General features: G+C 35.0%; 1 protein-coding gene across 2 annotated transcripts in view; it reads right to left on the bottom strand.

The window, feature by feature from the left end:
- LOC138703357 (mitogen-activated protein kinase kinase kinase 10-like) overlaps nt 1-12,320 on the bottom strand; it is a 230,202-nt gene that overhangs the window by 62,236 nt on the left and 155,646 nt on the right. For both annotated transcript variants that reach the window (XM_069831159.1, XM_069831160.1), the window contains exons 3-4: nt 11,505-11,653; nt 8,240-8,415 (exon numbers count right to left, since the gene is read on the bottom strand). In XM_069831159.1, the coding sequence (XP_069687260.1) occupies nt 8,240-8,415; nt 11,505-11,653 (325 nt within the window). The remainder of the gene's footprint in view (nt 1-8,239; nt 8,416-11,504; nt 11,654-12,320) is intronic.

The raw sequence follows: 12,320 nt of genomic DNA, 5'->3' as shown, positions 1-12,320 counted from the left end.
GAACAATTGTTTGTATGCATCTGAAGTCTGACTAGTATAATATGTAGCTAGTCGGCAATGTATGCAATGGAGGGGAAAAGGAACTGGCCACCCTACCCCATTATCTCCTGGCCCAGTTGCCTCATAAGTGGTGTCTTCTTGGTATCACTTGTGGGGTTCAGACCTGTCTTCGGACAGTTGACCAACAACAATGGTAATTTACCTTAGTTAATGACTTGATTTCGGCTATCTTCAGATTTCTAGTGAGGTCTATGCTTGGTTTCCTCTTTCTTCTTTTGTTGCCTTGGTGGTGGGTGCGTTTATGATTGGTCACGATTAGTAGTGTTGTGTCATATAGAGTGTGTGTTCTGAAATTTAATTGTGTATTGAGGATATGTTGTGGATATGTTTTTTTATGTCTATATATTTCGTATTGTTCAAGTATGTTTAATTTTGGTTTTTCAGTTCAACATATAGGATTTCCATATCTGTTTCTATGTTGCTACAGTTGCGGTTGGTGTTGGTAATGTGTTCCTTGTATCATTAAGGTAAATTACCATAACTGTTTCAATTAATACAGAAGTTGTTTACATAACAAATTTACGAAATCTTTCGTAATGAAAATGTTATAAGTGTGTAATCAAGATGTATAATATGAACTAGCCTATTTAAATATATACATGGCTATTTACACACTGAAACAATATAGTGAAACAGTTTTAAAATAAGTTTACAAGTATTTAGTTTCCTGTATGTTTTACTGTTACTTTTTGTGTGTGGACATAGGAGAGATGGTCCAATGGGATAGTGGCAGTTGTTACAAAAACTAGGTCTGTCTGTCATTTCTGCTGATTGATACTGTATTAAAAATGGAACTAATGTGTGTTATATAGGATATGTTGACGAAACTGACAATCTGTCAATTTTTTAAAACCACATTTTAAGGAATTTATTACAAAGCAGGTTAAACACAAGAATGTTGAAACTGCCTGCTTCCTCCCTTGGTATAATCAGATACAGATAAGAAAAATGGCTACATGTTCTACACCTATCAAATGCCAAATAACATAAAGCAAAGCTGGAATCACCAATAATAGTGTTGCTGTAGTCTGTCAATTATGTAACATCATTTCACAAAATGGTATGCAGTTCTATCCCTACCGGTACCACATTTGTGAGATTTGTGATGCAAAAGTGAGTGTAGAGATGTTTTAATTTGGGGACTTAGGTTTATTACTATTCGCATTTCACTATTTTCTCATTATCATCATAACATTATCTCACCATCTCCGAATATTCTCTATTGTATGTGGGACGATAAAAAAAAAAAATAATTAAAATCGCGTAATCCTCACAGTCATGCTGATTCACTTAATACATACAAGCAAAAGCGAACATTTTATTTCAGAATCATTGATTATTTCTGTAGAATTTCATTCAAAATAATGATCGTGTGGTGTTCTGAAAAAAATCATATGCAATAATGTATTAATTTTAATGTATATGTGTTATTTAAGTGTTTTTAATTTATATGTTACAGAAAAATTGTCTATTCATGTGGAAACTGAAATGTATCTTTATTAAAATAGATTTATACTCACTTGCTTTAATCCAATTTCAGCTTAAATGGGCTGTAATTCTGTAATTTTACATCAGTATGAAAACTTACTAAAAACTGCATTGTTTCTTACCTGCTGAATCCAATTTTGCTTATTGTTTGGTAGAAGGTGGTTTTCAAAACAATATTACTTTAAAGATTTTTTAAATATGCAAATATTGTCACTGTAAATATTCGCAAATTATGGATGGAGATGATGATGGTACATCACTTCAAATTAAACCTTCTGACTGTGCACCATTTTATTATTTTAGATACCGGTATACAAGACACTTATTTCATAGTTACTTATTTATACATTCTGACACCGAGCAAAGTTTCAAGATTCTTTGTTGAATGCATCTACATTAAATTCACCTTATACCTTAGATTTGCCATTCTGAAATAGCTGGATACAAAGACTGCACAAGCTAGAGGACGTTAATGGATGAGTCCTATCCAAAGCTCATCTAATGTTACTGCTTTCCATTTCCCCAAATTCACGCAACTATTAAGAGTGCAGCAATTTAATAATCCCTTTAGCTATTGATATATTTAGCTTACAACTTTTCCTTCGCAATCACTTCACAGCATCATTTATCACTGTGCATAAGCTAACAATATTCATGTTTAAATGTGTTAAAAATCTTGTTTATATTTTAACAAAGACTATTTTAATTTCGCATCTGTTGGTGTGCAAATGGAAAATTAATTGTATGCTATAAAGACTAACATTTAATGTTAAGAACATTTGCTTGATCAATTATAATGTCTTTCCATAAAAATACAGTGTGAGCAGTTTAAAAGTCCCGAAACATCGCTCAGCAATGACCCATACAATCACTGGCATTCCCCTCCATGGAAGCATGGTGCTCTTCTCGCCTGCAGTCAGTCGTGAGTGAGATTTTATTAGAGCAGGACGGCTGTATTGTACAGTCGTGGGTGATATTTCATTACAGAGTCCAATAGTGTTGTGTAATGGTGAAATATTCATTGTGTCGTCGTAAATTCATCTTCAAGACATACATCAAATTCAGAAACTTGTGTGGCAAAACAAGGCAAGCATACAAACGTAAATTTCCTGGCAGGCCAGTCCCAACACGAAAAGCAGTATTAGAGTTAATGGATAAATTTAATAAAATAGGTTCTGTAACTGACCGGAAAAGAAAATGAAGACGTTGTTGGCTGCCAGAAAATTTACGTCTAAATGCTTGTCTTGTTCTGATACACAACTTTCTGCACTTGGTGTACATCCTCAATATGAATATATGATGACACAGTGAAGATCTCACCATTGCATAACACTAGGTCTACTATACCCAATGAAATCTCACTCAAGACTAAATACGAGGCCTGTCTAAAATGTATCCGACCTTAAATTTTCCCACACAAAGTAGTGATTCTAAGGCGGCGCCACTGTGCACGGTGGAAGGAGGAACCGTAATGCGCATGCTTGAATTTTTTCACTGCATTCGCTTGTGCCAGTCACTGGCTGGTGGTCGCCAAGTAAGGTGCTGTTCTAAGTGTTTGTCGGATTTAGTTTTCTCGCAAGATGACTGAACGAACTGAGCAAAGATACTGCATCAAATTTTGTCAAAAGCTTGGTGATTCTCAAAGTCAAACAATTCGTAAGATTCAGCAGGTGTTTGGGGAAGATGCGATGGGTGTAACACAAATTAAGGAGTGGTTCAACCGATTCAAAGATGGCCGCACATCAGCGGAGAGTGAGCAGCATTGTGGCAGGCCCCAAACTGCTCGGCGTGCAGCTGTTGTTGAGAGGGTGCAAAATTTGGTGATGGCAGATCGTCGTTTGACCGTGCGGGAGATTGCCGAAGAGGTTGGAGTGAGTAAAGATTCTGCACATGCAATTTTGCGTGATGATTTGAACATGAACCAAGTGGCTGCGAAATTCGTGCCCAAGTTGTTGTCCCCGGAACAAAAAGACCTCCGTCGTGACGTTGCACAGGACCTTCTGGACACCGCCAACACTGATCCTGGGTTTCTGAACACTGTGATAACTGGAGATGAGTCATGGGTGTACGGGTACAACCCAGAAACAAAAAGACAGTCGTCGCAATGGAAGCATCCCGAGTCTCCAAGGCTGAAGAAAGCGCGGCAGGTGCGAAGCAAAATCAAGGTGATGCTGACTGTTTTCTTTGATGTCCGTGGAATTGTGCATCACGAATACGCACCGGAAGGACAAACGGTGACAAAGGAGTACTATCACGATGTTCTCTAGCGACTCCGTGATGCACTTCGGCGCAAAAGACCAGACATGTGGACGGCGAACAACTGGCACTTGCATCACGACAACGCCCCCGCACATTCATCCCAATTGATCCACACTTTCTTGGCCAAACATGGAATTACAACCATTCGCCAACCTCCCTACTCCCCAGACCTGGCTCCTTGCGACTTCTGGTTGTTTCCAAAATTGAAGACACCACTGAAAGGATCCAGTTTTGAGAGTAGAGAAGAGATAATGAGGAACGCGATGACGGAGCTGAATACCATTCCAAAAGAAGACTTCCAGAGGTGTTTCTGGCAGTGGAAGGATCGGTGGGCTAAGTTTGTGCAAGCACAAGGGGCCTACTTTGAAGGGGATTAGGGTCCCAACCCCGTCAGGTATTTGAAATATTTTTTCTGGCTAAAGGTCGGATACTTTTTAGACAGGCCTCGTATAGGTGGAAAGAATGCTACACTTTCATGGTGGGAAATGTCTGCGATTGCATGGGGCTCGAACTGCTACCGGTCAAGAAAGTTTCGGAACTTTTAAACTGGCTGGTCTGTATTTATATGGCATGGGACATAAGGAAGGAAGGCTGTCCACTTTGATTAAATTCTGCCCGTCTGCATGTCCCCTTGAATTAAAAATTATAATAATACAATCACAATTACATACAATTAAAATAAAAAAATTCTTTGGGTAAAAATATTGATGATCTGCATGTCTTAGGCATCATGCCTAGGACTCGCATACGGAATGAGTGCTGAATCGTATCCTCATGGAAATATGTATGAAGATGTGAGAAAGTATGTGCAATACATTTGTTCATGTTGATTTACTTAAATCACGGTATCAGAACAGGAAAAGTGGAATGCAATCCAATTCCTTCCATTCCATTTACATAATAATGAATACTGGCCATGTCTCTAACTTGGAAGATTATCAAAACATTTATCAGCAGAGATATAAGTAGATTTCTATGGAAATTCTGGCTTGTGTAATAAAAATAATACAAATAGCTTACTGTGTAATACAAAGCAAAATACTCTTAGTGCTGACGCACATAACAAGTTGTCTTTAATGTATTTTCCTAATATAATATACACTTTACACCTTACAATAATGTAAACAACAGAATAAATTAAATGTATAAGAAATGCATGATGTGACTATAAGAGCTGTAAGGAAGCTGTATTCCATAAATGCAGCAACACACATTATATTACATAAACACTACATGTATCTATCTACTCATACATTGATTACCTCTATATAATTTACACCTCTTACTTTAAATGAATTCTTAAAGTAAATGTTTACATTTCAGAAGTCACAGTAATATAAACAGATAAGCATGAAACCAGACTACATGCTCACCTAAATAATAGTATCCAAATATTTATAACTGCGGTTACGCTATATTTCAAAGACAGTGAAGAGTTATATAATGGAATCAAGTCTCCAACTATTAATTAATTAAAAAATAGTCTCCATCTACTAATTAATCAAATAAATTATACTACTATTTAAAGCTTGTGTAAGTTGTGTAAAAATAAAATTTTATGATGACTCTTTTTAGCAATAAAAATATAATTTCAATAATTTGTTTTAAATAACGTTTTGTTTATTATGAGGTTCTTTCTTGGATGGCTACGGGAAAAAAGAACTTGGAAAAATTTCACCTATATGATGTACAGAAAAAATCCGATCGCAATATTATTATATCAATAAAAATTATGTATAAACTGATTGGATGCTATATACAATACATTCCTTAAATCAGTTAGTTTCATGGTTAAGATAATGGACACTGTGTAGATGTTTCATAGGAATAATCATTGTAATTGAGTGTATATCCCTTCTATACATTTAAGATGAGATTATAAGACACATGGTAAAAGAATCTGGTTTATCCGAAAGAAAACCTTCCTTGACAGTCTTCATCAACTACAAATTCCACCCTAAACCTTAAATTCAACAGAACTTGAATCTGGAACTCTGGTATAGAATGCTAATATTGTAATTGAATCGGTTTTTTGAGAAACCTCAATAAATCAAATTTTAACAAAATTGAATTTATTTCTAATTCCTGTTCTATAGGGATAGATATACCATTTTGTAGAAAAATACCACAGGTCAAACGGTATTTCTGTTGTGACATGCGCGCTTGAGATAAGGCTGACACCAGAATGAACAAAACTATACCCTAAGCTGTTGTGTTTGGTAAATTAATTATTTTGTGTCTGAATTTTGGATTTGTTAGAATAATGTTTTGCCTTTTGTGTAATTTATTATGCAACTCAAACCAAGAAATAGATTCGGAACACCTCAAAATCTGTGCTTCAGTGGCTGGTCATGATAATATCTTTGAAAAATATTGGAGTGCAAGAGGTCAAATGACTTTATTGTCAAACGCCTGGCATTAGAAAACAACAACAACAACATTATTTTATTAGATTATTTCATGCAGAACTTTTTATTATTTATGTCCTTATTAACATTTCATACAGATTAGAGTAAAATTTGTTTACATGAAGCAAAAATGATTAAGTCAGCTTCTAAATACTGGTTTTGAGAATCAAATTCGTATTATATTTTGACCAAATTTTCAATAATTTCATGAAATAAAGAGATTGTTTTGTTAAATCTTTACCAGATGTTGAGAAACCCAGTAAATCAAACATTTTCAAGCATAAATTTTGACTTCGGAAAATGTATTGTGTGTCTCTCACGTGTTAAATTTTATTACCTTGTTAACATGTTTCGGCCTGCTATTGGCCATCTTCAGAACTGGCTGTTGCTGATCTTGGCGCCTTTTGTTTTATTTCCTGTGGGGATGTGTTTGCGTAGTGTAATGTGGAGTCAAAAAGTGTGTGTGTTCTGAAATTGAGTTGTGTGCTGAGAATTTCATTTGGATGTGTTTTTGTGTGTCTGTATATTTCGTATTGTACTGGCTTAGTGTTTAGTTTCTGGCTTTTTGGTTGGATGTGTAGAATTTCCATGTCTGTGTTGATGTCTCTGTAGGTGTGGTCAAAACAAAAGGCGCCAAGACCAGCAACAGCTAGTTCTGAAGATGGCTAATAGCAGGCCGAAACATGTTAACAAGGTAATAAAATTTAACACGTGAAAGACACACAATACGTTTTCCGAAGTTATATAGTGTTAAAAAGTTGTATAATCAAGATGTATACATGAATATTGAGTCATATTCTATTTAAAAAATATTATTTTGCATACAGAAATATTCATTATGTTTTTACCAACATTTTCCATTTCAAATATTCCAATTCTTAACTCATGCATTTCTTTTAGGCAGTTTTTTTGTTTTTCCCCAAAACTATGTATCTCGTAACTTAAGGGGTTTCTCAATAAAACCGATTCAATTGTTTGCTGACGGTAATTTTACTTCGTATTAAAATGATACTTAACATCATTAATTGATGAACTAGTGGACTTACTCGTGTTAAATATGAAATATCTGTCCGGCTTACAGCTGTTTCAGTGCTTCACGCACCATCATCAGAGCCTACTAGATCGCGGCGTCATCTCGAACTTCTCTGCCTGTTAGGAGGGTGTGTTTTGTTGTTGGAAGGTGTTGAATTGTGGAGTCGAATAGTGTGTGTGTACTGAAATTGATCTGTGTGTTGAGGATTTGATCAGGGTGTGTTTTAGTGTGTTTGTATATTTAATATTGTTCCAGTTTGTTGAGTTTTTGGTTCTTGGGTTGTGTGTGTAGGATTTCCATGTCCGTATTTATGTTATTGTACGTATGGTTAGTATTGGTTATGTGATCGGCGTATGTAGATGTATTGTGTCCTCTGGTTATAGCTTAACATCAATTTGAAAAATGAGTTTAATTAAAATATATGAGTTCTGATGATTGCCGATAGCAGGCCAAAACATGTTAACAAGGTAACATAAAATTTAAGACGTGAAAGATATATAATACGTTTTCCAAAGTGATATAATGTTAAAAGTTGTGTAATCAAGATGTATACATTAAAATATATTAATATATTTCGAATGGTGAATCCCTTGGTCAATTTCGATGGCTCCACAATGCATTACCGGTACTATTAACATTCATGAATAGTAAACTTCTTTATCACTGTTCTATGTAAAACATGAAATATGACCATTCATATTGTATTCAGGTTAAATAAATTTCCCTCACCAGGAAATGAACCTAAAACTACTATGCTTGGAGGTACTATAGTTAAATATATAAATTTAAGTTTACGATGGACTGTTTATTATTGTGTTAGGCACCTATCTCTCTACAATTTATGACGCAAGGATATGATGTGGGGGTAAGATGTTTTAAAGAATTAATAGAATATGTGTAATATCCGAAATGTAAACTCAAGGTACCAGTAAGAATGAATATATAAAAGTCCTGAAAAATCAAAAGTTGGGAACAGAATTAATAATAATACCTTTTCCTTCATTCGCAAACCATGTAGAACTTCTTCAATCTCCAGTTTCCAGTCCTCTTGCATTGTATGGAAGCTTTCATGCGGTGTCTGAGTAAATGCCGAATGAACAATATCATCAAGAGCAATAAGGATGTCTTCAAATGAAGGGCGAAGGTGTGGATCCGAACACCAGCATGCTGTAAAAACAAAATTTCTTATAAAACTTTATAGTCTTCATTCAGGACATCCATTTGGTTCACGAAGACCGGTATAAGCCTACATGACAAATTCATGTGTTGAATTCATAGTCTCTTTCAAGAGAGGAAAGGGAGACGAAATGTCTATTGGTTGTATAGTAAAATGAATGTATTTAAAAACAAAATGCTAAATTCACAAAGTATTAAATAATGAGACTAAAACAGCGAATGCTTGTACCATAATTCATCTTAAAATTGTCATTTTCGAGGTATCCTAAACTGCATTAATAGGGGATAGATAGTTCTAAAATAAAATAAGTATAAGAACAACTGAAAGAGCACACCTTATATATAATTAGACCTGAAAGTTTACTCTAAGAATGAAAGGTACAGTGATTCTTAGCCCACACAAATAACACATTTTATGGGTATAGGAAAAATAAATATTTGATAATAGATCATTGTTATAATCTCCAGAGAGGAAATTAATTTTACCTCAGTGAGAAGGAAATTCCCACCTCCGGGCCACCCTCGAATTCATCACTGCTCAGATCTATTGAATTTGTAGTTGTAATCATTATAGTGGGGAAAGGAGGAAGACGTAAAGTGTCTGAGTGCATGTTAATCAGGCATACAGGAGGCAAAGAGGCAGAGTGTTCAGACACTAAACACTAGAAGGTAATATGACCGGCACAAAGCTCTGGCTGCCTATTACCCCATACTCCACTATACAGGAACGAAATATGGAAACTCTCTGTAGGTTAAAATGAGTGAAAAATCTTATCCCCACCCACGGTTAAACTCAAGCTTCTGTCATCATTATTCATCACAAAAGTTTTGACGTACAACTACGTCTTATTCCTCACTAGGTATGGGGGAGGTTATTTGAGAATTTCTGTTACCGGTACATAAAAATGTAACTCACCTTTCTTGTTCTCCCGCCTTGTATTCTCCTTGTACTCATTTTATTGTCCTTTTTCTCCTTGTATTCCCTTTGTTATTATTATATTCTCCCTGTTCTCCTTGTATTCCCCTTGTTCTCACTGTATTCCCCTTATTCTCCTTGTATTTTGTTCTCCTTGTATTTTGTTCTCCTTGTATTCCGCTCGTTCACTTTGTATTCCCCTTGTTCTTCTTGTATTCCCATTATTCTCCTTGTATTCTTCTTGCAATCTTTATATTCCCATTGTACTTTCCTTGCATTCTTCCTGTACTCTTTGTATCTCTCTTGTTCTCCTTGTCTTCCCCTTGTTATCCTTCTATTCCCAGTGTTCTCCTAATACTTTCATTGTTCTCTTGTATTTACCTTGTTCTTCCTGTATTAACCTTGTTCTCCCTGTATAGCTGTATTGCCCTTGTTCTCCTTGTATTTCTCTTGATATCCTTGTATTTCCTTTTCTCTCCTTGCATTTCCTTTGTTCTCTTTGTATTCCCCTTGTTCTCCTTGTATTCCCCTTGTTCTCCTTGTAATCCCCTTGTTCACTTTGTATCTCCCTTGTTCACTTTGTATCTTCCTTATTCACTTTTTATTTCCCTTGTTCTCCTTGTATTTGCCTTTGTAATCTTTATATTTCCCCTGTATTCTTCTTGTACTCTTTGTATCTCCCTTGTTCACCTTGTTTTTCCCCTTGTTCTCCTGGTATTCCCACTGTTCTTGTATTATTTGTTTTTCCCTGCACTCTTTGCATTCTCCTTGTACTTTTCGTACTCCCCTTGTACTCCTTAAGGAATTTCCCTTGTTCGTCCTGTAGTCCCCTCGTTCTTCGTTCTGTTAGTCAATAACCCTTTCTACATAAATATATGCAGCATAATAAAGTAATGCACATGTCGGCAGGGAATTGCAGCCACTCATTGTTCCATGTAGAGTATACGGTTCACAATTATCTTATAGAGCACCTTGTTTATGATCATTAGGATTTGTATTTTTATTCACAATTGGAGGTTTAACAGGTGTTGTCTTAGCAAATTCATCAATTGATATTGTATTACACGATACTTATTATGTAGTAGCTCACTTCCACTACGTGATTTTTCTTACTATTACTTCATTAACTTCAATGTCATTAAGATGAATGTGAAGGGAGTGTAATTACTATTGAAAAAATATTATATCAATAGCAAAAAAGTGGTTTCAGTATTGGTATAAAGTTGTGTTAAATTTGTTTAGGCACATCTGATTTTTTTAAAATATAAAACATAAATAGAGAAAACTTCCTCTCTTAAAAAAGTAATAATTTCACTTTTCCAAACACTGACAAATCAGAAAAAGATAGATTATCTCCTCTGTCTACTTAACCTCTTCCCTTACTACATATTTTACCAGTTTTGTGAAAAAAAAGTGTCATATTTTTTTTATTTTCGTAAAGAGGTCATTAATATTGCAGAATCACTGTACATCACTAATTTTCTTACATACTTAAAAAATCACTATGAAATAGACAATGGGACTCAAACGAGTTAACTCGGGTTAATAAATTTTGACACATGTTAGCAACCCAAGTTAACTCAGGATAATAAGGGAAGTGGTTAAGTGCGTATTATTGTATATTCCACTTTAAAGTCTCCAATAATATAAATACAAGTAAAAAAAATATTGGTCCGTTTAATTTTACAATCAATATACCAACAGTAATATTGCAAACAAAATCTCAGAAACAAAATTATTATAAAAATGGTTCACAAAAATTTTCACTGATATCTCAGAAATTATGTATTTTATTACTCCGTATTTCCTCTCTCTTTCAACCTGTTTCAGCTCAAATATGAAGCCGCTGCTATGTACCAGGGGCTATCTTATAGTGCTAGCTGATAAGGACGAGCATGGGAATATAATACAGTATTAAAGTGACGATACAGAATTGGTGATATGGTGGTACAGGAATAAGGTACACTCTTAAAAACCTGCTTGAACATCGTCTTTATTCCACTTCGACTTACCGGAATTTGAAGTTTGATATGGATGCTCTACCCTTCTGGTTTACAGTAAAATTCATTCCATATTAAGTATACAAGTTCCTCGGGTGAAACATGACGTTCTTTATAAATTTCAATACAAACGTGAGTACTTCTGCAAAATCAATTAGAGTTACCTTCCATAAGGTTCCGCCATGGTTCTGGGCAGGTGCTAGGAATTGGTAGTGTTAGTTTGTTTACTGCTACACCATATGCCACAGCCAGTGCATCGATTCCTTTGTACGGTGTCTCGCCTGTGAGTAGTTCCCAAAGCAATACACCATAGCTGTGAACACAACCATACATTTTAGCTTGTTATCTATGAGTACCGGTAACACAAAAAAATTCATGTCTTCACATGCTGCAAGAAAAAAAACAATTATTACAGATTCTTGAATATGTATTTTCAAAATACATATTGGTACAGTAAGGGTTGATCACATGAATTACTCGATACGTATTTTACGTAAATTACACGTAACTTACGTTGCGTAGAAAAACTTGTTTTTAATCATCGACTCACAAAATGCACATTTTGCACAGTTTTTATTTTCAAGTTTTGTGGAAATAAAATCAAGTTCGTCATACTTATTATGCAAAGGCCTTCCTGCATAGGACATGTTTTCAACTTTTATTTTTAATACAAGATCTTACTAACTTCAAAATTACTGATTATAAACTCTTACTGAAGGCTTCGAAACTAAGCTGTTAACAGAATGTGATTGTCATTCCATCCTTTTAAAATTTCAATAGACTATCAGATCACAATATAAATCTAGCTTTCAGGTATAGCTCCTTGTGAAGATGATTTGAATAATTTCAAGGGAAAAATTGTTCTGGGGCCAGGTATCAAACTCGGGATCATAATATGATCACGAACTCTCTTGAATTGTGTAGTGAAAGTAAAAAGAGGTGCCTCTGGGAAAGTGTCCACAGATAGTTCTCAAAAGAAC

This window comes from Periplaneta americana, chromosome 7 (assembly GCF_040183065.1).
Source record: "Periplaneta americana isolate PAMFEO1 chromosome 7, P.americana_PAMFEO1_priV1, whole genome shotgun sequence".
NCBI lineage: Eukaryota > Metazoa > Arthropoda > Insecta > Blattodea > Blattidae > Periplaneta > Periplaneta americana.
This window is presented reverse-complemented; position numbering and strand designations above follow the sequence as displayed.